The sequence below is a fragment of the Daphnia pulex genome, chromosome 2 (genome assembly GCF_021134715.1).
Source record: "Daphnia pulex isolate KAP4 chromosome 2, ASM2113471v1".
Taxonomy (NCBI): Eukaryota; Metazoa; Arthropoda; class Branchiopoda; order Diplostraca; family Daphniidae; genus Daphnia; species Daphnia pulex.
In genome coordinates, this window is record NC_060018.1 from 897046 (window position 1) to 923568 (window position 26523).

General features: G+C 41.4%; 1 protein-coding gene and 4 long non-coding RNA genes across 5 annotated transcripts; 3 read left to right on the forward strand and 2 right to left on the reverse strand.

Moving 5' to 3' along the window:
- The first annotated feature begins 1564 nt into the window (after positions 1-1564).
- On the forward strand, positions 1565-4058 carry LOC124188884. The gene is made up of 7 exons (XR_006872507.1): positions 1565-1609; positions 1883-2008; positions 2103-2439; positions 2506-2783; positions 2851-2980; positions 3086-3420; positions 3497-4058. It is a non-coding gene; the product is annotated as an uncharacterized LOC124188884 (long non-coding RNA).
- A 1882-nt stretch (positions 4059-5940) lies between these two features.
- Positions 5941-6276, reverse strand: LOC124188885. Its single transcript, XR_006872508.1, has 3 exons — positions 6232-6276; positions 6066-6166; positions 5941-5997 (listed from the first exon to the last, which is right to left on the reverse strand). It is a non-coding gene; the product is annotated as an uncharacterized LOC124188885 (long non-coding RNA).
- Positions 6277-7076: 800 nt separating this feature from the next.
- LOC124188886 lies at positions 7077-7412 on the forward strand. Its single transcript, XR_006872509.1, has 3 exons — positions 7077-7121; positions 7187-7287; positions 7356-7412. It is a non-coding gene; the product is annotated as an uncharacterized LOC124188886 (long non-coding RNA).
- A 1601-nt stretch (positions 7413-9013) lies between these two features.
- LOC124188887 lies at positions 9014-13981 on the reverse strand. Its single transcript, XR_006872510.1, has 8 exons — positions 13633-13981; positions 13172-13307; positions 11441-11566; positions 11010-11346; positions 10666-10943; positions 10469-10598; positions 10029-10363; positions 9014-9952 (listed from the first exon to the last, which is right to left on the reverse strand). It is a non-coding gene; the product is annotated as an uncharacterized LOC124188887 (long non-coding RNA).
- A 1194-nt stretch (positions 13982-15175) lies between these two features.
- On the forward strand, positions 15176-17846 carry LOC124188888 (CYFIP-related Rac1 interactor B-like). Its single transcript, XM_046581819.1, has 9 exons — positions 15176-15570; positions 15634-15755; positions 15902-16004; positions 16082-16218; positions 16288-16509; positions 16565-16644; positions 16710-16836; positions 16898-16968; positions 17059-17846. The coding sequence occupies exons 1-9, from the start codon at positions 15486-15488 to the stop codon at positions 17123-17125; spliced, it is 1014 nt and encodes a 337-aa protein (XP_046437775.1). The 5' UTR covers positions 15176-15485; the 3' UTR covers positions 17126-17846.
- The last annotated feature ends 8677 nt before the right edge of the window (positions 17847-26523 follow it).

Sequence of the window (26523 nt, forward strand, 5' to 3'; positions counted from 1 at the left end):
AATCACTTAGCCAAGAAAATTAGCAGAATACTAAAGCGTACTGAAGTATCAAGTACTTGCAAGACATTTTCTTTTACTTTCTTCAACTTATACCTGCTAATACTGCACACGTCCCATCTAATATGTAAAATTGATAATTCAGTTCAGGATACCTTTAAACGCAACAAGTTTTCATGTGGATGGACCTGATTGACATGATCTAACACTTTAGGCCAGCCACATGCCACAACCATAAGAGCCAGTCATCCAACCCCACCAGTCATCTCTTTGAACTTAAGGTATTGATGAATTGCACAAACCTTTTTGGTTTTCGTATTACCTACAATCTTCTCTGATACACAGGGGACTTGCTAGTTGAATTCGTTGAGAGATAATAGTTTGCAAATTTTCTTTTTTCTTCAGTTGAATTTTGGTTTTTGTTCACGAATGTTTATACATCGGCTGTGAACAGCGATAGTTTCTTTAATCCGATTTGCGTTTCTTTCTAAACTCGATGATTAAGAGAATGCTATGCCTTTAAGTATAGCCGCGTCCAGCAATGAATTTCGTTCCTAATGATTCGATAGTTAACTATTTTATCGACCACCTCTCGCAATGTTGATAGTTTTTGTGTGCAGTATTGGTAGGTTTGTGCATCTGATAACCATGTTGGGATCTTGAGTTATCAGACTCAATTGAAGATATCCATTCTGAAATATTGTCAAACGAAGTTCTTGTCTGATGTTTTTCACTGGCAAAATGAGTAAAAGCTGTTCGCCGCTAATCTTGTGCAAGGTCTGATTATTCTGTTGAACGGCTGGGGGAGGGGGGGGGCTGGGCTAACTAACGAACGGGCTGGCTAAATTCCTACCACAAGACCATTCTTTAATGTTTACCCCTTTCGTTTGGAAATCTCTTTATCCCATTTTTGTCACAAGGAATCAAGCAAAATTATATGAGCAGGAGCAGTGGAGCACCACTTGGCCTTTTTTTTGAGATCGTATGAGTTTTGTTTTGTTTTTGTTTCTGCGATTTCTCTTAACTTTTGTGCTTTAATGTCTAGCTGAGTTGACCGGTGGCTGTAGGACGAGAAAGAAGCATTTTAATCAATGTGTTGGTTAGTCACAAAGCTGCACAACCCGTTGTTTTACGATTAGCGTGTTGTTCTTTAACGCATTTCATATTAGACGAATCATTTAATCTCATAATTAAGTATGTCGTCGAAGTGGCTTTAGCTTTTCGTTACATTTTTTGCATATCTTCGTTGTGCTTTTTGCATGCAAGTCAACCTGCAGACAGGTCGGCCAGTTTGTCCAGACAGGATGTCCTTCACGCTTGAAGGTCACGAGAAACATTACGTAAAACTGGCATGTGGTGGTTTAGAGGTTGGGTGAGAACGACACGTGTTTCAACATTATCAAGCAGGTACAATAGCCGAAAGGGTAAGCTATTTGGTAATTGGTATTCATTTTGATATTGGTTTTTGTAGACCCATCCCCAGCAACGTCACCTGCAGAAGGAAAGGCCAGTTTTCATTTCAATCGAAGGTCATGGAGATCATTACGTTTATTGTCATGCAGTGGTGCAGAGGTTGGGTGAGAACGGGACCTTTTGCATCATTATCAAGAAGGTAAAATAACCGCAAGGCTTAAGAGGAGGGGTTAGAAAAAGTCTTATAAAAGGCGAGAGAAAAGTTGATAGGGATCAGTCGAGTGAGCATCTCCGACACGGCAACAACTGCAGTGCACTTTTAGGCATCAGCTATCTGCCATCATCTGTTCTCAATCATGGGTAAATTTTCTGTTGTTACATGGCGTTATGTATCAATTTTAATGTTTTTTCTCTGTCAATATGCCAGTTATTTTTGCATAGTAATTTTTTAATTATTTTATTTATTGTCTAGTTGTTTTTAAGGACAAAGAAAAGGCGAAAGAAATCAGTCGAGTGAGCATCTCCGATATGCAAGAGCTGTAGTGCGCCGTTCGTCACAAACTGCATTCTTCGTCGCATTGCTAGTTTTAAATCATGGGTAAACACTTTTACATGGAGTTGTGAATCAACTTTCCATTTGTTGAAATGCTAGTTATAATTTCATATTAATTTTTAAATTATTAATTGTCTAGTAAACTTTGGCGTCGTGCTGCTGTTGAGTGTTGTATGGCTGACCGCTGGTTCAGCCATGGTGTACCAATGTCTCCTGGGTATGGCGGATAAGAAATCGCACCGCCGCTACCTTACTATACAATATACGACACGGCCAGTTGCTACAACAAGGCCCCCAAGTACTACACCACTAAAGCTCCAGATTATTATACCACAACTTATGCTGCCCTGAGCTACTTCACCGAAGCCCTAAGTATTATTCTTCCCCGAGCTACAGTACCAGAGGTTCGAGTACTACACCGATTCTCCGAAGTACTATACTACCAAGGCACCGGAGTACTGCACAACTACACATGGGTAAATATTCTGTTACATGGAGGTATAAATATTCCAATTGTTAAATATCTAAATTATTTACTCTAGTTGTTAAAAGATAGAAAAGGTGAAAGAAATCAGTCGAGTGGTCATCTCTGACACGACAACAGCAACTGCAGTGCCAAGGATCAGTATTACACCACAACTTATGTTGCCCCGAGATACTACACCAAAGCGCCTGAGTGCTATATCGAGGCCACTTATTACTACACCACTAAGACATCGGATTAATACACTGCAACATGCGCTGCCCCAGCTTATTACACCGAGGCTCCCCAACACTACACCCCCAAGGCACCGGAGTGCTACACCACTACATATCATGGGTAAATATTCTGTTACGTGGAGTTTAATTAAGCCAACTACTAAATATAAAAATTATTTATTGCCTAGTCGTATGAAAGGAGAGAAAAGGTGAAAGAATTCAGCAGCTGAGTGAGCATCTCCGCTACAGCAACAGGAACTGCCGTGCACTAGTTGTCATCAACTTCATTCTTCGTCGCGTTACAAGTGTTAAATCAAGGTAAACATTTTTCTGTAGAGTTGTGAATCAACTCTACTTTTTTTTCTATTTGTTCCTACCAGTACTATAATTGAATATTAATGTTTGAATTTATTAATTGTCTAGTTATAACTATGGCGTCGTGCTGCTGTTGGGTGTAGTATAGTCGATGGCTGGGTCGACCACTGGTGTACCGATGTCTCCTGGGTATTGCGGGTACCAAAGCACAACACTGCCGTGCCGTCTTACTATTTAGCATCAACTTCCGCTGCTCCAGCTTACTACGCTGTGACTCAAGTGCACCACCAAGGCTCCAGAGTATTACGCCACAGCTCATGTTGCCCCGAGCTACTACACTGAATGCCCGAAGTATTATTCTTCCCGGAGTATGGCTACCTTCACCACGCCGCCTCCTTACTAGCCAACAACGTCAACACCTTCTTACTATACAAAGACCTCAAGTACTACGCCTTCGTACTACTACGAAGATGTTCCAGCTAACTATAATAATGCTCCAATGTACTATTCTGTTCCCAGCTACTATACCGAGGATCTAACTTGTTACACCACCGAAATTCTCAAGTACTGCACTACAACCTACGTTTCCCCAGCTAACACCACGAAGGCAGCGGAGTACTACACCACGAAGGCAGCGGAGTACTACACCACGAAGGCAGCGGAGTACTACACCACGAAGGCAGCGGAGTACTACACCACGAAGGTAGTCGGTTTACTTCACTACAACTTACGCTGCTCCAGAGTACTACACTACAACCTACGCTGCTCCAGAGTACTACACTGATGTTCCAAAGTACTACAACACTAAAGGCACCCGAGTTTTACATCACTACTTTCGTTACTACCACATACTACACCGAAGCTTCGAAAGCACTTCTCTGCCCCGAGTTACTACACGACTAACGCAGCCGAATGACACCCCAAACTACGATTCCGTAAATTTCTACAAGGAAATTCCTTATTACTAGAGACGAAATTTCTACTCAAGGTTATTTACATTTATCGGTTATTTTCATGGTAATTGGTCGCTGGGAATTAATTGTTGATCTTAAATGAAAAAATAAAATTTTTAATAGGGTAATTCTTTTGTTAGTAACTTCAAGCCTGTCAACATTGCGACAGGTGTCTTTTGGTGTTGGATTTATTCAAGGCCAGTATGCAGTATGCCGAGTTTTAAATTGTTTTATGTTTGACTACTGCCTTAGTTAGTCTGCATACGGACATGTTCTTGTGGTTTGACGATGACGTTTCAAGGGCCAAATAAGAAAGAAACTTGTAACGGTTGATTTTTTCAAATATTATAAGTAATAGGCAAATGGTTGACCTCTGCATAAATGAAAGACTTTGAAGTTGAGAAAAATACATTGATACAATTCCTAAACAAAACTTGGTATTAATTTACAACAATGAACAAAAAACTTAAAAAAAGAATTGTGTTATTTTGTCCCACCTCCTCCCACAATTCCACCACATTTTACAGTCACATACATACATACACATATACATACACTAAGTTAACCCATTGGCTGCCACGCCATACAACCCGCAGGTTGCTCTCTACTTTTCTACGCGCCACGTCAGAAGGATCCATGACCAAGTGGGACTTGCCATTGCTGACAAGTCCGTGCTGACAAGGGGAGGACTAAGGTGCATTGCCTTTTAACAGGCTTGCCTTGCGGCAAAGTTTGGGCTTGGCGACTCCCCGGCCCCGCGGCTTTTAAACCACGAGACCGAACAGCGCGGCCCGTGCAGTGGAGAACAAAGGTGTGGCAGCCAACGGGTTAACTAACATAACACGTAACACAATAATACCAACAATACGATGATCCACGTTGATGACGAGTCTCGGTGTCGGTCGCGATTTCACCGAGTTTCGTTCGCACCAGGAGCAGGGGCAACGTCCGACGGAGACCGGTGACGATTGTTAAAGATGGGAAAATCCATCTTCTCGACGTCTCCTCTGCATTACCTGAATCAAGACAAACAATTCTTATTAAGTGACATGCCAATAACAGTTACATAATAGTCACATAATACATATGGGATCATTGATCTGTTTTTTTTTTGCTCAAAACTTCAAAGACGCGCTTGAAATTGCTTAAAATCTACCTAACAATATTGAGAACTGTACACATAACAAAGCTCACTTGCTAGTCTAAAAAAAAAATTCCGGAAGTATACCGGAAGTAACCACAGCGCCTCAACCATTGAGCTGTCGTCGAATTAAACCACATATTCGTGATCCCCATGAAATTTGGGGTCGATTAGGTGTGATTTAAACGAAATCCAAAATTTGGCCAAAATCGAGAATTTTCCTGAACTATAGTTCAGGAAAATTTTCGAAACCGGAAGTACGAATACGTAAAAAACATAACATGAACTTTACCACAAATTTGACGAGGATCACGAATATGTGGTTCTTTTGTGCGTCAGATCAATATTTACTAAACTACTGACAGAAATGAGAAAACCGGAAGTAGAAAAAAAAAACACATTTTTAAAAATCTAACAAGTGAGCTTTGTTGGGGGAATAGTTATCGTTAATTTTCACTAAATATTTCAACAAAATAACTGCCAATAAATGTTTAAAAAGATGTGCAAAGTAACTGAAACTGACTGTTTTGACAGCTGCAAATTTTCAAAAAGCCATCTAGCGTTAGAAAAAAGAAACGTCCAAGTAAAACTTTGTTTGCGCGCAAGAAGGGCCTGATTTTGGAATTATTACACAGACACAGAGTTTAACGCAACTATATTATTAGTAGATAATCTACGAAAGTAAGTCAATTGTCGGGTACCTGGGCATAATCCCGTGGTGAGTAACTGTAGGTGTGTAACAGCAAAGGGTAGCGACCACTGAAGTGTTCTAACTCCGTCGGTGAAGTAAGACAAGTTGTAGCAGCAAAAGCAGTGAAGCTAAATGGGCGTACGTCGGGAAGATAAGGATGGAGCAGAACGTTGCTGGATGTCCCTCTTCCTTCATTGACAAAGGTCAGCATTGGCTTAAGGATCTATTATGTGCTCTGTAAAAAAAATGTATTGCATTAATGAATTGAAAATATAACAGTTAATAAAGTATTTCAATCTTTACCTATACTAACAAGCACACTGAAGTCTTCATCATGATAAAAAACCGTAAAAATGGAAATCACAGCAACCAACAACCTTACTCCTTAGGTTGAGGTAAATTTCCTGATGTTAAATAAAGTGTCATGAAGTATTGCAGTAGGGTGGCGATAGGTTATATTGATGCTTACCTTTATCATATGGATGAATGGTGCTGAATTTAGTAAGGCGGTTGATTTTGTGTGTTTGGTGTGGTAGCAGTAATGGGGAAATACCTTGTCTCCACACATTTGTATTCCACGATATGAGAGCTTCACACATGAGTTTTAGGCTTTTGACAACATGATGGGTCTATTGGAGGGAAAGTGACTGAGCGCTAAGTCAGCTTTTTGGAATGACTGACAGTATGCATCTAAAATTTGAAGAAATAAGTTAGTACAGCATAAAAATAAGGAAATTAGGTCAAGATAAACCTACATATGATACGAAGTTCAATTTGGTATATGAAATCACAGGAATATAAGTATTAATTAGCATCCAATTGTTTCGCCCATTTTGCCTCGTTTCACGATGCAACAACAACAAAGGCGACAGTGGCGAAAGCTGGTAACGAGTTTTTGAATCTTAAGTTGACGAGTTTTGAACTTAGGATTCAAAACTCGTTACTAGATGTCGCCACTGTCGCCTTTGTTGTTGTTGCATCGTGAAACGAGGCAAAATGGGCGAAACAATTGGATGCTAATTAATACTTATATTCCTGTGATTTCATATACCAAATTGAACTTCGTATCATATGTAGGTTTATCTTGACCTAATTTCCTTATTTTTATGCTGTACTAACTTATTTCTTCAAATTTTAGATGCATACTGTCAGTCATTCCAAAAAGCTGACTTAGCGCTCAGTCACTTTCCCTCCAATAGACCCATCATGTTGTCAAAAGCCTAAAACTCATGTGTGAAGCTCTCATATCGTGGAATACAAATGTGTGGAGACAAGGTATTTCCCCATTACTGCTACCACACCAAACACACAAAATCAACCGCCTTACTAAATTCAGCACCATTCATCCATATGATAAAGGTAAGCATCAATATAACCTATCGCCACCCTACTGCAATACTTCATGACACTTTATTTAACATCAGGAAATTTACCTCAACCTAAGGAGTAAGGTTGTTGGTTGCTGTGATTTCCATTTTTACGGTTTTTTATCATGATGAAGACTTCAGTGTGCTTGTTAGTATAGGTAAAGATTGAAATACTTTATTAACTGTTATATTTTCAATTCATTAATGCAATACATTTTTTTTACAGAGCACATAATAGATCCTTAAGCCAATGCTGACCTTTGTCAATGAAGGAAGAGGGACATCCAGCAACGTTCTGCTCCATCCTTATCTTCCCGACGTACGCCCATTTAGCTTCACTGCTTTTGCTGCTACAACTTGTCTTACTTCACCGACGGAGTTAGAACACTTCAGTGGTCGCTACCCTTTGCTGTTACACACCTACAGTTACTCACCACGGGATTATGCCCAGGTACCCGACAATTGACTTACTTTCGTAGATTATCTACTAATAATATAGTTGCGTTAAACTCTGTGTCTGTGTAATAATTCCAAAATCAGGCCCTTCTTGCGCGCAAACAAAGTTTTACTTGGACGTTTCTTTTTTCTAACGCTAGATGGCTTTTTGAAAATTTGCAGCTGTCAAAACAGTCAGTTTCAGTAACTTTGCACTTCTCTTTAAACGTTTATCGACCGTTTTTGGTGGTAATTTTGTAGTGATAACAAACGATAACTATTCCCCCAACAAAGCTCACTTGTTAGATTTTTAAAAATGTGTTTTTTTTTTTCTACTTCCGGTTTTGTCATTTCTGTCAGTAGTTTAGTAAATATTCATCCGAGGTACAAAAGAACCACATATTCGTGATCCTCGTAAAATTTGGGGTAAAGTTCATGTTGTGTTTTTTACGTACGCGTACTTCCGGTTTCGAAAATTTTCCTGAACTATGTCTCAGGAAAATTCTCGATTTTGGCCAAATTTTGGATTTCGTTTAAATCACACCTAATCGACCCCAAATTTCATGGGGATCACGAATATGTGGTTTAATTCGACGACAGCTCAATGGTTGAGGCGCTGTGGTTACTTCCGGTATACTTCCGGAATTTTTTTTTTAGACTAGCAAGTGAGCTTTGTTATGTGTACAGTTCTCAATATTGTTAGGTAGATTTTAAGCAATTTCAAGCGCGTCTTTGAAGTTTTGAGCAAAAAAAAACAGATCAATGATCCCATATGTATTATGTGACTATTATGTAACTGTTATTGGCATGTCACTTAATAAGAATTGTTTGTCTTGATTCAGGTAATGCAGAGGAGACGTCGAGAAGATGGATTTTCCCATCTTTAACAATCGTCACCGGTCTCCGTCGGACGTTGCCCCTGCTCCTGGTGCGAACGAAACTCGGTGAAATCGCGACCGACACCGAGACTCGTCATCAACGTGGATCATCGTATTGTTGGTATTATTGTGTTACGTGTTATGTTAGTTAACCCGTTGGCTGCCACACCTTTGTTCTCCACTGCACGGGCCGCGCTGTTCGGTCTCGTGGTTTAAAAGCCGCGGGGCCGGGGAGTCGCCAAGCCCAAACTTTGCCGCAAGGCAAGCCTGTTAAAAGGCAATGCACCTTAGTCCTCCCCTTGTCAGCACGGACTTGTCAGCAATGGCAAGTCCCACTTGGTCATGGATCCTTCTGACGTGGCGCGTAGAAAAGTAGAGAGCAACCTGCGGGTTGTATGGCGTGGCAGCCAATGGGTTAACTTAGTGTATGTATATGTGTATGTATGTATGTGACTGTAAAATGTGGTGGAATTGTGGGAGGAGGTGGGACAAAATAACACAATTCTTTTTTTAAGTTTTTTGTTCATTGTTGTAAATTAATACCAAGTTTTGTTTAGGAATTGTATCAATGTATTTTTCTCAACTTCAAAGTCTTTCATTTATGCAGAGGTCAACCATTTGCCTATTACTTATAATATTTGAAAAAATCAACCGTTACAAGTTTCTTTCTTATTTGGCCCTTGAAACGTCATCGTCAAACCACAAGAACATGTCCGTATGCAGACTAACTAAGGCAGTAGTCAAACATAAAACAATTTAAAACTCGGCATACTGCATACTGGCCTTGAATAAATCCAACACCAAAAGACACCTGTCGCAATGTTGACAGGCTTGAAGTTACTAACAAAAGAATTACCCTATTAAAAATTTTATTTTTTCATTTAAGATCAACATTTAATTACCAGCGACCAATTACCATGAAAATAACCGATAAATGTAAATAACCTTGAGTAGAAATTTCGTCTCTAGTAATAAGGAATTTCCTTGTAGAAATTTACGGAATCGTAGTTTGGGGTGTCATTCGGCTGCGTTAGTCGTGTAGTAACTCGGGGCAGAGAAGTGCTTTCGAAGCTTCGGTGTAGTATGTGGTAGTAACGAAAGTAGTGATGTAAAACTCGGGTGCCTTTAGTGTTGTAGTACTTTGGAACATCAGTGTAGTACTCTGGAGCAGCGTAGGTTGTAGTGTAGTACTCTGGAGCAGCGTAAGTTGTAGTGAAGTAAACCGACTACCTTCGTGGTGTAGTACTCCGCTGCCTTCGTGGTGTAGTACTCCGCTGCCTTCGTGGTGTAGTACTCCGCTGCCTTCGTGGTGTAGTACTCCGCTGCCTTCGTGGTGTAGTACTCCGCTGCCTTCGTGGTGTAGTACTCCGCTGCCTTCGTGGTGTAGTACTCCGCTGCCTTCGTGGTGTAGTACTCCGCTGCCTTCGTGGTGTTAGCTGGGGAAACGTAGGTTGTAGTGCAGTACTTGAGAATTTCGGTGGTGTAACAAGTTAGATCCTCGGTATAGTAGCTGGGAACAGAATAGTACATTGGAGCATTATTATAGTTAGCTGGAGCATCTTCGTAGTAGTACGAAGGCGTAGTACTTGAGGTCTTTGTATAGTAAGAAGGTGTTGACGTTGTTGGCTAGTAAGGAGGCGGCGTGGTGAAGGTAGCCATACTCCGGGAAGAATAATACTTCGGGCATTCAGTGTAGTAGCTCGGGGCAACATGAGCTGTGGCGTAATACTCTGGAGCCTTGGTGGTGCACTTGAGTCACAGCGTAGTAAGCTGGAGCAGCGGAAGTTGATGCTAAATAGTAAGACGGCACGGCAGTGTTGTGCTTTGGTACCCGCAATACCCAGGAGACATCGGTACACCAGTGGTCGACCCAGCCATCGACTATACTACACCCAACAGCAGCACGACGCCATAGTTATAACTAGACAATTAATAAATTCAAACATTAATATTCAATTATAGTACTGGTAGGAACAAATAGAAAAAAAAGTAGAGTTGATTCACAACTCTACAGAAAAATGTTTACCTTGATTTAACACTTGTAACGCGACGAAGAATGAAGTTGATGACAACTAGTGCACGGCAGTTCCTGTTGCTGTAGCGGAGATGCTCACTCAGCTGCTGAATTCTTTCACCTTTTCTCTCCTTTCATACGACTAGGCAATAAATAATTTTTATATTTAGTAGTTGGCTTAATTAAACTCCACGTAACAGAATATTTACCCATGATATGTAGTGGTGTAGCACTCCGGTGCCTTGGGGGTGTAGTGTTGGGGAGCCTCGGTGTAATAAGCTGGGGCAGCGCATGTTGCAGTGTATTAATCCGATGTCTTAGTGGTGTAGTAATAAGTGGCCTCGATATAGCACTCAGGCGCTTTGGTGTAGTATCTCGGGGCAACATAAGTTGTGGTGTAATACTGATCCTTGGCACTGCAGTTGCTGTTGTCGTGTCAGAGATGACCACTCGACTGATTTCTTTCACCTTTTCTATCTTTTAACAACTAGAGTAAATAATTTAGATATTTAACAATTGGAATATTTATACCTCCATGTAACAGAATATTTACCCATGTGTAGTTGTGCAGTACTCCGGTGCCTTGGTAGTATAGTACTTCGGAGAATCGGTGTAGTACTCGAACCTCTGGTACTGTAGCTCGGGGAAGAATAATACTTAGGGCTTCGGTGAAGTAGCTCAGGGCAGCATAAGTTGTGGTATAATAATCTGGAGCTTTAGTGGTGTAGTACTTGGGGGCCTTGTTGTAGCAACTGGCCGTGTCGTATATTGTATAGTAAGGTAGCGGCGGTGCGATTTCTTATCCGCCATACCCAGGAGACATTGGTACACCATGGCTGAACCAGCGGTCAGCCATACAACACTCAACAGCAGCACGACGCCAAAGTTTACTAGACAATTAATAATTTAAAAATTAATATGAAATTATAACTAGCATTTCAACAAATGGAAAGTTGATTCACAACTCCATGTAAAAGTGTTTACCCATGATTTAAAACTAGCAATGCGACGAAGAATGCAGTTTGTGACGAACGGCGCACTACAGCTCTTGCATATCGGAGATGCTCACTCGACTGATTTCTTTCGCCTTTTCTTTGTCCTTAAAAACAACTAGACAATAAATAAAATAATTAAAAAATTACTATGCAAAAATAACTGGCATATTGACAGAGAAAAAACATTAAAATTGATACATAACGCCATGTAACAACAGAAAATTTACCCATGATTGAGAACAGATGATGGCAGATAGCTGATGCCTAAAAGTGCACTGCAGTTGTTGCCGTGTCGGAGATGCTCACTCGACTGATCCCTATCAACTTTTCTCTCGCCTTTTATAAGACTTTTTCTAACCCCTCCTCTTAAGCCTTGCGGTTATTTTACCTTCTTGATAATGATGCAAAAGGTCCCGTTCTCACCCAACCTCTGCACCACTGCATGACAATAAACGTAATGATCTCCATGACCTTCGATTGAAATGAAAACTGGCCTTTCCTTCTGCAGGTGACGTTGCTGGGGATGGGTCTACAAAAACCAATATCAAAATGAATACCAATTACCAAATAGCTTACCCTTTCGGCTATTGTACCTGCTTGATAATGTTGAAACACGTGTCGTTCTCACCCAACCTCTAAACCACCACATGCCAGTTTTACGTAATGTTTCTCGTGACCTTCAAGCGTGAAGGACATCCTGTCTGGACAAACTGGCCGACCTGTCTGCAGGTTGACTTGCATGCAAAAAGCACAACGAAGATATGCAAAAAATGTAACGAAAAGCTAAAGCCACTTCGACGACATACTTAATTATGAGATTAAATGATTCGTCTAATATGAAATGCGTTAAAGAACAACACGCTAATCGTAAAACAACGGGTTGTGCAGCTTTGTGACTAACCAACACATTGATTAAAATGCTTCTTTCTCGTCCTACAGCCACCGGTCAACTCAGCTAGACATTAAAGCACAAAAGTTAAGAGAAATCGCAGAAACAAAAACAAAACAAAACTCATACGATCTCAAAAAAAAGGCCAAGTGGTGCTCCACTGCTCCTGCTCATATAATTTTGCTTGATTCCTTGTGACAAAAATGGGATAAAGAGATTTCCAAACGAAAGGGGAAAACATTAAAGAATGGTCTTGTGGTAGGAATTTAGCCAGCCCGTTCGTTAGTTAGCCCAGCCCCCCCCCCTCCCCCAGCCGTTCAACAGAATAATCAGACCTTGCACAAGATTAGCGGCGAACAGCTTTTACTCATTTTGCCAGTGAAAAACATCAGACAAGAACTTCGTTTGACAATATTTCAGAATGGATATCTTCAATTGAGTCTGATAACTCAAGATCCCAACATGGTTATCAGATGCACAAACCTACCAATACTGCACACAAAAACTATCAACATTGCGAGAGGTGGTCGATAAAATAGTTAACTATCGAATCATTAGGAACGAAATTCATTGCTGGACGCGGCTATACTTAAAGGCATAGCATTCTCTTAATCATCGAGTTTAGAAAGAAACGCAAATCGGATTAAAGAAACTATCGCTGTTCACAGCCGATGTATAAACATTCGTGAACAAAAACCAAAATTCAACTGAAGAAAAAAGAAAATTTGCAAACTATTATCTCTCAACGAATTCAACTAGCAAGTCCCCTGTGTATCAGAGAAGATTGTAGGTAATACGAAAACCAAAAAGGTTTGTGCAATTCATCAATACCTTAAGTTCAAAGAGATGACTGGTGGGGTTGGATGACTGGCTCTTATGGTTGTGGCATGTGGCTGGCCTAAAGTGTTAGATCATGTCAATCAGGTCCATCCACATGAAAACTTGTTGCGTTTAAAGGTATCCTGAACTGAATTATCAATTTTACATATTAGATGGGACGTGTGCAGTATTAGCAGGTATAAGTTGAAGAAAGTAAAAGAAAATGTCTTGCAAGTACTTGATACTTCAGTACGCTTTAGTATTCTGCTAATTTTCTTGGCTAAGTGATTGAATGGACCGATGAACACATTTGACATTTTTAAGTTTCAATACATATGTAGCTAATAACAGAGATTTTTCTTTTACTTTCTTCCCCAATAAAAATATGATCACATAATTAATGGAAATTGTTTCCCTTGTTACTTTTCACGTGAAAACATAAACCCTGTAACGAAATAAAATTGAAAACTTACATGTTACACAGTAGTAAAACTAAGATAATCCTCGTCTTTAATCTGATAAAGGCGTCTTGTGTAAATAAAGAAAAGCACTGTCACAATTTGATATTCAAACCCATACAGAATTAAATTCATTACTTTTTCTTTGATCGCCATGGCAGGCCATAGCGTGTGCCATACATGCCATAGAGAAAATGGCGAACGAAATGACAAGAGCAGTCGCCCAACCTCCTCTTTTTCTCTCGATTCTTATTGGTCAGTGGTCAAAAGTCGGCCATCATGGTAATTGGTTTCTGCAACTTCTTCAGTTTATTTTTCGTCCGTTCGGAATTTTTCCGAACTCTGTTTCCGAAGCTTAAACATCACGACTCAATAGAAATGAATAATCCGATACACATCACACACAAATAAATCTGGTGAGATTGGGGGTATGGGGGCCACTTTTTTTATCGCTAAAGTTAAAATTTTTTTAATGATGTATGATTAAAGTTGACTCACTGGGCCTGCCCGTAAAACGCCATGTTCCTGATCTGAGATAGGCCTACATCCGATTCATTCGGCAAGACCGGCAATAAATCAAATGATTGACCGAGAGGAATGTAATTTTAAAATCGTTGGAGTTCTATTGACGGTCATTTAAAATATTTATAATTCAATGGAGATCTACTGTCGGCCATGAAAATAATTTTAAAATCGTTGGACTGTTAGAATTCTATTGTCGGACATAAAAATAATTAAAAAAATTATTGGAGTTCTACTGTCGGGCACTGGAGTTCTATTGTCGGGTATTTTTAACGATTTTTTATAATATTTAAAAAAGGAATTCTTATGTCTTTGGAGTTCTACGGTCGCCATACCTTTTTTTAAGTCCTTGCCAAAGAAAAAAAAAAAAAAATTCGACTCACGAGAAATGAGTAATCAGATACACATCACACACAAATAAATCTGATGAGATTGAAGGTATGGGGGTCCAGACAAAAAATAAGACTTAAATTTTCTGAAGAAAAGAATAATTTTCCTGTCTGCGGCTGTGATTACTGATAAGGCAGCAGCAGCAACGGTTATAGTGCGTGGTGCGTGCTTAAACAGCATCACACTTGGTCTCTGAATTTCGAATTGAAACAAACTCACACAACACTATGCAATTGCTTGTAAAAAAACCTTCAATAGATCGAGTTGCTATTAGCAACACGAATGAAGTCTAGGAATTTACCCGGAGGTTTTCTTGACCTTTGTGGTTACCTGGGCACACCACCACAAATAGAGAAACAGACTTTTTGTTTGTAGTAAAGGATCTATACCGGGGTTATGGGGATAATCGAACGGGAACACTTAACCGGGATCTACATTACACACATATATACATAATATTACACGAAAGTGATTGTGTTTCCCTTAAATTATGCTCATAAACCACAAAATTGTTTAATAGTTGTCAAACATTGTCAGATTGTCTGAGGCTTAATTGGATTCACGGTTCATGTCAACATTTTAAATAAGATTTGCGTCAATTCCGCCATCTACCGGCATAAAAATAATATATTTCAAACTGTCCACTAGAGGGCAAGGCGTTGCAGTAATGAAAAAACAATGCAATCCATGAACTCACAGACACAGAATCCGCTACCGGGTTTTGGGCTGTCAAATAAATAGGCTTTCTAGTCTACATCCAATATTACCGCGTACCACAATCTACAGCCCAAGGTTATATCTAATCAATTCCGAAACACATCGAACAGCTGAATAGTAGTGTAGTAGTTGTAGGGCAGGGACGTGTTTGAATATTGGGCAATGGCCTCGTTTGCTCGTCATTTGTGAAACTGAAGAGTGATCAACAACTCCTCTATTTGAAAAGTAAACACTGAAAAATGGGTAATTTGCTTCGTCTCTTGTCACGCGAAGAAGGAACTTGTTTTTCTCCTCAACGATACGATTTATTCCTTGATTTTGAAAGTGAGTACTATATATGCACAATTTTGTTGTGAGCAATGTTTATTGAAATATTTATTGTTGCAGATGCTCAACCAACTGAAGGTGAAAAAGAAATGTTCCTTGAAGTTGAAGCTGTGCTGAAGAAAGGACAGCTAATACTCAATGAAATCAGTCAGTATCGAGGAGCCAGCAAAGAAATAAGAGAGGTAAATTATGGTAGATAAGTTACATACTTTATCCACCAATGTTATTATTGTACTAGAACTGGGAAGGAAACTTCTGCTGTTTCATAGTTCTTTTTGTTTTGGGTATGCAGTTGTTCTTAGTTTTTTTATTGCTATTCATTTGATAGGCAATTAGCAACCCAGGGGAAGATTACCAGGAAAAGGCAAGAGATGCTGTGTTCCCACTTGTCCAGCAATTACGACGATACTATGATTTTTCATTAGATATTGGTATGATGTTTTCTATTTTCCCCACTTGTATCAAATTTAATGTTTTATCTTGTCTTGAAACAAAAAAAAACACACAGAAAAAGTTGTTCCAAAGATTCTTTCCCAGTTGTGTTCTGGTAGCATGAGCCCTACCCAACACCTAGAGAAACAACAAGCACTGGTGAAGCAGTTTGCGGAAATTTTAGAATTCGTCTTGAAATTTGACGAACATAAGGTAATACTACTGAAAAATTTGAGGAATTTCATTCCTAACCATTCTTTGAAAATTTTATCCCTATTTCAGATGACAACTCCGTCTATTCAGAACGATTTCAGTTACTATCGACGAATTGTTTCGAGACATAGCTTGTCTGGGTCGATAAGCGACGAACAAGATCTTTTTAAAACTACTGAAAGCGACGAACAAATCAGCTCAGCGTTAGCAAGTCATATGTCATTATTCTACGCCCAGCCCACACCAATGCTCAAAGTGCTTAGCGAGGCCACAATGAAATTCGTCGCGGACGTGAGTTTCTATTTTAAAATAACTGTCTTTTCAATTGCTAACTATTAACCGTTAGAATAAAGATATTCCCGTGGAAAACACAACGGAAACGCTGAGTACTATGGCAAGCGTCTGCCAGAGTATGCTGAAAGATCCGTAAGTTTGATGCCGTACTAGGGGGAAACTTAACGTCATTGTTATTAATTTTTTGGTTTTCACAGGGACTTGATTGCTCGATTTATGCGCGAAGAAACGTACCTGTTTGTGCTACGAGTCATGGTTGGTCTCGTTATTCTCTACGATCACGTTCATCCGGTCGGTGCTTTCCAAAAATCTTCCAATGTCGATGTGAGTTCTACTTACGAAGCTATTGTTCGGAAAGTGTCTATCTCAATCGTTTTATCTGTAGGTTAAAGGTTGTGTTCGTGTGCTCAAGGAGCAGCCGAGTTCCCGTTCCGAAAGTCTTTTGAATGCTTTGCGGTGAGCACCAAACGAATTTATCTTTTTAAGCTTTTAAAAAATGTTGTTTAATCAAAAACTGTGTACGTTTTTCTTCTTGTTCTTTCACAGATACACTACACGTCATTTGAATGACGAATCTACTCCTAAGCACATAAAAACACTTCTAGCGTCCTAAGTTACTGATGTGTAACGCATCATCATTCTCTCTCTGTGAAATTTCCTGGTCAGTTCGCGCTGCAACCGGTTAACCATTTTTTTTTTCTTTTTTGCGTATTTCGTACGGTCCAATGTGATCTATTTGGATGGCCGTGAATTAATTGTCGCTTTTTAACCGTTCAACCTGCCAATCCCTAGCTGAATTGTAATAGTAAAATCTACTCCCTTTTTTCTCTCTTCAACAATCATCTTCAAATTCACCCCCATTATTCATGTTTTGTTTTTTTTCATGTTCCTCGAGTCTGAAGTAAAAAAAAAAGAACGAGTAATTTTTGCTCTTTGCTGGTGCCGTGTTTGTGCTCATTTTTGACCACATCGAAAATCGTTTCACCTCTAGTCGTCGAGGACAGAGATTCGCGTGTTTGTTTCCAGCTCACGATGCAAGAAAAAAGGAGGCGTGTTTCATGAAGAGAAAGAGAACAACAATTAATATTGATCAAGAGAAACTAATTGTCTATGTTTTAAGTGTTACGTAGTCGATATCCCTGTGCCATCCATTGACCACTCTGACAACAAACAAAAAAAAATAATAATAATTTGGACGTGTGTAGATTTTGCATAACAAAACACTTAACAAAAATTTGGTCCACGCATGTCCAACATCGTAACGCACCCCTCCCCCTTTTTTCTGTTAAAAAAAAAGTAAACAAAACACAAATACATACTCTGTTGGTTGAAAACTTTAACAAACATTTTTCACTGACGTTTGAAACTAACGCCAAGAGTTGCCATGCGAATTAAGACAATTGAGAACGTGACGATGGCGCTCAACAGAGTTTGTCGGATAATCTTCCTCGAAAAGTTAAGTTGCCACTCAGCGATCAAACTAGTTTGGAAAGGAACGTGTTGAGTAACTACATAGTTTGTCAACAGTGTGTCCGTGTCATTTCTAGCTGGCGGTACTCATCTCTATTACACGAAACACAGTACAATCTATGTGTTACAGAGTGAACAAACACAAACTAGTCAGATAATAAAGTGAAATCGGATCAACTAGTCAAGTATTCTGCAACATAAAGTCTACTTTGGGCCAGAGTAGATGTTTGAATGGAGCCTCGGATTTAGTTTAGAATATCCTGCGCTCAATATATCTCTTGGCGATTGCAATCGGAGTTGAATGGCATCAGGAAAGTTTCAAAGTTGGAATGGGAGGGAGAACGACTTTCCGTTCGTGAGCACTTCGTCAAAACGAGTCGAAAGAAAACGATGGAGAAGGTAAGGCGGAAAATATATAGAGAGAGACAAATAGGCATGTCAATTTCTACACTTGAGCACATTCCGAGAAAATAAAAACGAGGGGAGCTGATGGAAGGGGGAAAATTCATCAAAAGCGTCCGAGCGGCGCAGCGGGAGTAGATTGATAAAATATCCGACGAGGCTGTGACGATGTCTGTTGCTATACAGAGACTCTCGTTTTCTGAAAATCAAAGTTGGACTTCATCTACCAATCTGGGTGGCAACACGACGACTTGCCTTTACGTTTGGGTTAATTACCCGATGGGTTGAACACACGGTGTATACTATACGCCCTTGCACGCCATAGGTGTAGTGTGCTGCGCTGGTAGATGCTGCAGCCTCGTTACTATTAAAGCATATACGTGTGCGCCTGTTTAGTTGCTCTCCCACTCACTGGTCTCTGTGTGTATCTGATGATGTTGGCTGTTGAAACGCAGAGGCAACTTTGGCTGCGAAAGTTGATTGCTAGTTCCGTTGATGAGTCATCAAACAGAAAGCGCCTAGCTGCCAACATTTCCAGGCGTCACGAACGGCAGACTCCCGCGTATTACAACTGGGAATGATGCCTACTACCAGCACGGCATAGTTACGGGATGCTGCCAGAAATGGAAAACATATTCAGGATCCGGCTGCTGGCCTGGTTGCGGAAACACCCGCGACACGATTTGGGGGGAGGGCCAGTCGGCATCCAGACGTTGCGGTTGATAATGAAAGTCGCGATAAGGAAGAATGAAAGATTCAAACGGCGGCGGCTGAAAGTTGAAGAAAATCCCACGCAAAACTCGAATATGTCGAGAAGAAGCTCTAAAAAAAGTCACAATACGCTCGAGACAAAAGCTAAAGGCATAAATCTCTTGCTCTATAACATGTCGGCGAGAGCCGTACACAGCGCGGTAACGATCGAATACATTTTTAATAAGGAAATCTGGCTGCACAGGAACACGGGGGCAAAGCAAGTCCGCCAGCCGTTCTGAGCCATAAGCAGCTTGCCTTGACGGTTCGGAAAGAAAGGGAATCAAAAAACATTAGATCCGTGTATACATGCACCTTCCTTGTGCACACAACTGGCACTGCAGGTGTATCGCACAGTCAATCCCATCATTCCCATGACAAAAAGAAAAGGCGAATAATGCACAAAAATAAGAATCTGACTGTACATAGCTTAGTTGGTCCCAGCCATTGGGAAACAGCTTATAATGCTGTACTGCTGCCGTCAAATACTGCTCTATACTCGTCGAATATTTCATTGAAAACCAAAAGCTGTTCTTGCATATTGCCTTCTTCTATGCATATTTTATTACTGCTGGCAAAACTTTCGTGTACGCCGGTGTAGTTTGGTCTCGTCTCTTAGTATATAAGTCAACGTATAGAGGGAGAGAGAAAAAAAAAGATGAAAATCTAAATGTTTCTTTTTTACCCTTCTTCTTTTTTTCTCTGTCGTATAAACAGCGACGCAGTTTTGTTTTACCAAAACCGAAAACGCAGAGCGGATCTATAAAATACCCCCAAACGGACGAATCGTCGAGCTCAAACGCCCGGAAAGAGATTACGGAAGTTTGCATTACGCAACACGTCGCAGACTTTGCACTCAAATCTGTCGTCAGCGATTATCATTTGGCATTTTCAAACATACGGCACTCAGTGTCGCGTAATACGACATACGGTTGAAGGTGGGAATGCTAACGGATGACTCGGCCGAGAAAAATAAGACACCTGTCCCGAGCCTGTCTTTACGCTCGGCCGTGTTGAACAAGGAAAAGACAATTGTGAGAAGAGTATATCAAGAGAGCGCGACGGAAAAGAGCTGCTTCCGTCATGGCGGTTTGGCCAGCCAGAAAGAAATAGAGTAATTTACGCAGTCTGTATATAATGTCATCGCTTCGCCCGATAGATACACACTTGCATGATGCTATATAACTATAAGTAGATTCCTCTTGGAACCTACACAGCGGCCGTTCTCGTCGTCTCTCGGCATTCACGAGGTAATCTGATTACGGTATCTTACGGGGGGGTTTATTTTCTCGGTTCCTCTTCTCGCCGTGTGGTATTTCTCAACCAACCGATCGTCACCGCCAGCAGCAGGTTTTCAAGTAGGGGAAACAACAAGTGAGAAAGTGACACAAATATAACAGGATGTCTTGTGATGCACACCAAAGAGCAGCAGCTTGTGTGTGTGGTCGATTGGAAACGGCGCATCATTCATTCTCCAGATGGAATATTTTCTTTTTCGATGCGACACAAAAGGAACAAGCAGAAAAAGTACGCAGGAGAAGCGCGTTATTCAAATTGCGTCACCTTTTTTTTCTGTTCCCTTTTTCGCCAGGATGGCCAACAAACAAAAAGAATCTTTTCCTCGAGTTGGTGTAAACAAGTTGTCGAAACTTGCGAGTGACAAGAGAGAGCGCAGAGAGCTGAAAGTGACAGATGTCGTAGTCACGAACACGAAATGAAAAGCTAAAAATGATGTTGCGTATCACCGAACGAAGGGGGGCTCCAAATGAAAATGAATAGGAAATGAAAAGGACCTAGTCGACTAAGGAATAAGATGCCAGATATATACTTACTGCCATTACGCACAGTATCACAGAGTCTATAGATTGGGGCGCGAGTATAACGGCAAAGCTCTCACGGAGACATCGTCGCCTCTCGTGCTCATTATAAAGTGCGTATTTCACACCTGGAAGCTCACTCGCTGCCTCGCATTAATCTAAACTTAATTGGCCTAATGAGCACAGTCTCTTGGCCGCGATCCCCTTTCCAGCAAAACAGCGTATAGCTCCTATTTTTTTCTTTTCTTGAGAGAGTAGAGACCCCCCCCCCCCCCCTCGTTGCATCCACATCTATTCCATCAGAGTAAAGGGCAGAATAGTCAGATTGGTAATACGACATTTCCTTCTTCGGCTTCCCTTTCTCACGGCGCTTCCTTTTGACGCTGTGTGTAATCGGCACAGGAAGGAGCCGGGCCGAGACGAGACGAGGGTTGAGCCAAATCCAATATGTCGGCAGCAGCACGAAAATGAAGCGGGGCGGAGAGAGGAGACAGAGAAGCTCCAATTAGCACCTGACTGAATCCTTGATGGCTGCCGATTGGGACTGCTCCTCATTTACCCGGCGACGCCCACCATCATTTTTGAATTGTTTAAACAAATGCTGTCCGATCGGATTAGTTTCTTCTCTTAACTGTCAGTCCAGCATAACTAAGAGGTATTAGTCTATTTCGGCTAACCTAAATCATTCCTACCTCCATAATTTCCGCGAAATAAAACAGTGAATGAGAAATCATTTTGATTTGAAACTGAGGCCATCATTTGCAATCTTTTCAAAACGGATGGAAAAGTGTGCAAGACTGTGGAGGGAGGAATTGATTGTATGTAAAAATCAGAGTCCCTCTGGATGACCTAGCTTGATTTAGTCAAACCACAAAAGAAAAGTCTGAGAAATCACCGCAGTTCAATAAAACAATTGCCAAAGTTTCGGCCAGCGACTTCTTCGTTGGCTATTCCATCTCGGCTGCCGTTTCAGCCGTCCTCACTCCCACACCAACGTCCTATTTAGCTCTGCTCTGCTGCCATGAGCCGGCGGGAGCTTTTCTCAACTTCTAGTTTCTGTGTGTTTGCCTTATTGTCATTCTATAGCGCCGGCTGATACTGGAATGCTTGTGCTTGCTTTTTTGTTTGGCGCTTGTTTGGCGGATGGTCTCTGACTAGATGATGGTCCTGGCGCGGTCGTTCATTGAGAGAATCCCGGCGGCTGCTGGCACCACCCAAAAAAAGAGAAAAGAGCTCGACGCTTCCGAAAAAGTTTTGCTCTTTATAAAACAAACGGTGGTATATATAGTGCGGCAGCCTTATATGTCGTGGCGACGGAAAAGAGGATGAAAAAAGATACAGAGCCAAGATATATGTACATACACACATACACCTCCATCCATTCTATTTAGTCGCGAGGATGAGGATATATTAGGAGCAGAGCAGACGGGAGTTGAAACGCCAGCAGAGCGGCTGTGGCGATAGCATTTCTTGTGTTTTGTTTGTTTTTAGTAAACTCGTGCGGGGATTCGTCGGATGAAAATCGCAATCCGACTCGAGTTCTCTCCGGGAAGAAAATAAAAAAAAATCAACGAACTGCCGACGAGCTGCGTTCCTCGCGCAAGCGCTTCACGTTATTACCGTATAGCGCGGAATAGGCCGGCGCTCTGCTGCGCACAGTCCGAATCCTGATGCACCTCCTTTCTTCGCCACATTAGCATGAATTGCCGAATGAGAGACCCGAGTATCTTTCAATAGCACAAGCGCATTGAATATTATAAAGGAAAAAAAGAAATCTTTCCGTCGAATCTCGCAAATTTACCAATGGCGCGGCGGAAGTTGGGGGTGGGCTAAGCTGCTGATCTAAATCAACTTTGATGCTTTCAATCTCATTTCTTGTGATTAATCTAACGTCTCCTCTGCTGTGTGTGTGTGTGTACGGAGTAGACAAGAGTAGAGTGCGTGTCCAGCAAGTCAATAAGTGCATTGGCAGTCGTAACGATTCTATCTAAAGTAAGCAAAAAGATGCGCCGCGGTGGGGTGTAAACCCAATAAAGGTTCACAAGTTATACGCACACTGCAATGCCGCTGTTTGACCGGCCTCAATGGCCGGCCAAAAATAAAATAGAGCAACTCCTCGTCCATTAAATCAAATTTGAGATGATCAAAACTGAGGTCGAATAAAAATGATTCGTACATATTACGAACGAGGTCCTGGTTCGACTATTGCATCAATTGCGCCCAAAGGCTCCGACGAAAGTTTAGCAAGTAAACACGAACAAAATGTTCCGAAATGTTGCCGTCGTTGAGCGCCGTTAGCGTCGTGTGTGTAAAACTAGACGGTAAAAGGGAGGGGACTGCACGTGAACGAAAAAAAGGAATAGGGTGGAGGACCACTTTGTGTGTTTGCTAATTGCAAGTATCGACATATCGCGGCGGTCGTCATAAAATGATGAATGCACGAGAGTTCGATGAAATGCCAACAACAAGCCTCGGGCATCACATCAAAACCGGCGGTGAAATCCCGGTGCTATTAAAGCAACTTTCTCTCTCCAACGAAAAAAATAACAAAAACAAAAAAAGAGTTGCAGCATATACGAGCGAAGCGATGCGGTGGATGAGGGCATCGGAAACCAAAGTTTATATAGGTCTGGTCGGACATGTGAATTGGAAATCATATGCAAGGGAGCAGCGCACAGTTTATATCTCTCTCCTGATATTAGGTGCACATAGGTCGATTGCTCCGCTTATATGCAGGCAATGCCCATTAGCGATCGATAATCATAATATCGAATTGGGGGGGGATAGTCCCATCAAATTCGAAAACTGCGCTGCTGCTGGGTTCCAGCCATAAAACGTTAACCAAAGTTGTGGGGTACATCGACGAGAGAGGGTGGGTTTGGAATTGTATAGGAAACAAGAGAGAAAAGGACCCAGGACCCAAAAGTCGATCAAAACGTCTTGATTGACTATTCAGCTCGTCACCAAAACCCGCAACTCTAACCCACCTCGATGTCTCTCAAGATTGATTGACCTTTGAGTTGACAAAGCGCTAAGAGACAGAGAAGAGAGAGAGTTGCCTTTTATATTATTTGCTCCATCGAGTCCGTCCGACGGGAAAGCCAACCGAGAAAAGGAATAGAATTTCATCCTCCTGCGGACCGACGGATATGGACGGACGGACGGACGGGAGACTTTTGGATCGTGAAAAGTGGTGGACCCCCGGCAATTGTGTGTATGTGTGTGCACCACATTTGCGTACGACGTTATACATGTCTCTCGTCTATTTGATTGTTTTTCAAGTTAGGCGGTGAATTCATGTGCGCGGCAAAGCCAACGGAAGAGTCGAGCCGTCGGCGGCGAGGGACAAGAAGAACATGTCAATATATAAAAAAGCAGACACAGAAACACAGACCGCAGATGGAAAAACAAATAAAAGTCAAATAAAATAAAAGTCTTGTAATTCGATTTGCCACCACCACCACCACCACCACTACCGGACTCTTCTCCTTCGAACCGCCATGTCCATCTCTCTAAAATGCATCAAACCCGTTGATGCTGGCCTCGCCTGATGTATTCAAATTGGCCGCCCCTTTTTCCGACTCTTTCGTGCACGAATAAAATCAAATCAAATAAAGACCATGGGCGCTGGTGGCAGGGGAGGTTACAAAAAAATAAAGAGGCTAACCCCCCGGAAAACTAGAGGAAAAACGAATAATAAACATAACAACAACGTCCAAATGTCTGATTCGATTGGCAATCAAACCCCATAATCCATTCGGCTCCTCTACGTAGTAAGTAGGCCATCCAATCTACATATGGTACACGGCCGCCTTATCTGTCCGTGTATATAGGGAGGAGGGGGGTGCGCTGTTGGTACAAGAAATATAGGACACGGACGCCAGTGGGAGAGGGAGAAGTCCACTTCTTCTTCGGCCATGAAACGAGGGACGGTGATGAAGAACCAAAAAGAGAGCGCGCTGGGTCTCGCTTGTGCTGGAACATCACGGACAGAGAGTTAGGCAACTTGCAAACTTTTGGGGCTACGATGCATACATAGATGACGAGCAGCAGCAGCAGAGACCGGGGGCTACTGACTATACACACTGCGCAGCAGAAGAGCTGACCTGACTTTAATTGAATTCGAGCGACCACATCCCACTCTGCTGCTCCCGTTTTTATGATTTTTTCCTCTTTTTTTTTCTACCCGCTTGCGGAAGGGGTGCAGCTCGACATTCATCCAGCCTACAGCCTACACATATTCAACGCCATCAGTCTGCAGAGTGTGAATTCCCGCGGGAAAACGGTACACACATCTATAAAAATATTCAATTTGAATGTATTGCTGTGGGGGGTAGGTTTGTGCAAGGCGAGTTGGCATACGAATCCGCTTTTAACCCAGAGGAAAAAGAAAAGAAAAATTGACGAATGATACGACGTCGATTGAGGTAACATCGAAATGGTTTGGGCTTTTCCAGTCAAACTCTAAATGCAGCCATCAAGAATGTACAGCACATAGCAGATTTTACTTGCAAATTTACTGCGGAACTCGACCCGTCCAGGCGAAAGACGTGGAACGATGAATAGGAGGCCCCAACCGCACTATTATACAAAAAGATGAAAAATCTCCCGATAGTCTGGTCCGGCGGTCGATCGAGTTTGCTGCCTGTGCTGCACAGTTTCCCTCTTCTTCTCAATATAAGATGAATATTCCGGTTCTTCCTTCCGCTCAAACTATATTCCTTTTTCCTTTTTTTTCTCCTCCTTATTCTAATATTCATATCCTGAATGAGACGAGAGGAAAGTTGGTGGCCGAGCTGCCTGTGTGTACAACATAATCGTTCGACCAATCGACCAAGGGTTTTCGACTGGCGACCGAACCAACCCCCCCGAAAAAAGGACCCGCTGCAAGCCAAACTTTACATGGATATAAAGGAGTCGGTGCATCGTTATACTATGTATAATAGATTGATATATAGCAACGACGACGACCAAGTCTATCCATATAATATGTATAGATATCAGTACAGTTTAGTGGCCTTGGCATTAACAAAAGTAGATAGGAGAAAAAAAAGGAACTATAGCGCTGTATAAAGGAAGAAGAATAAAACATGCTGGCCAATATTGGCCAGTCATTCAACTAGATCGTTTTTTTTTTTTACTCAAATCTTCAGAAAAGTTTCGTCTTCAATAATAATTAGGGAATTGATCGTTGAACGCTGCAACCAATTTCAAATGAAATGTAGCGATCGAAAAAGCTGTTAACACGTTAAAGGCCACATGTCTGGCCGGTAGCTTTGAAATAAAGTGAAACCGACATGATCAAATGGGAACAACAAGAATAGAATCTCTTTTCTTTTTTTCTCTCTCTCTCGAGTTATTTTATTTGTATTATGTTATACCTAGTAGTGGAAGTAGTGCATGTGCTGTCTATTTTAACATCACGCGGCCACTTGTCTCGTGGGAGTGTTATTATCGGACAAGGCCAGCAAAAGGGATCAGGGAGGAGAAAAAAAGGCCCAGCATGCACCAGAGAGAGGCTCCTAAGGTGCTCTTTTCTCTAGTTTTCACTCTCTCTCTTCACTCCCCATTG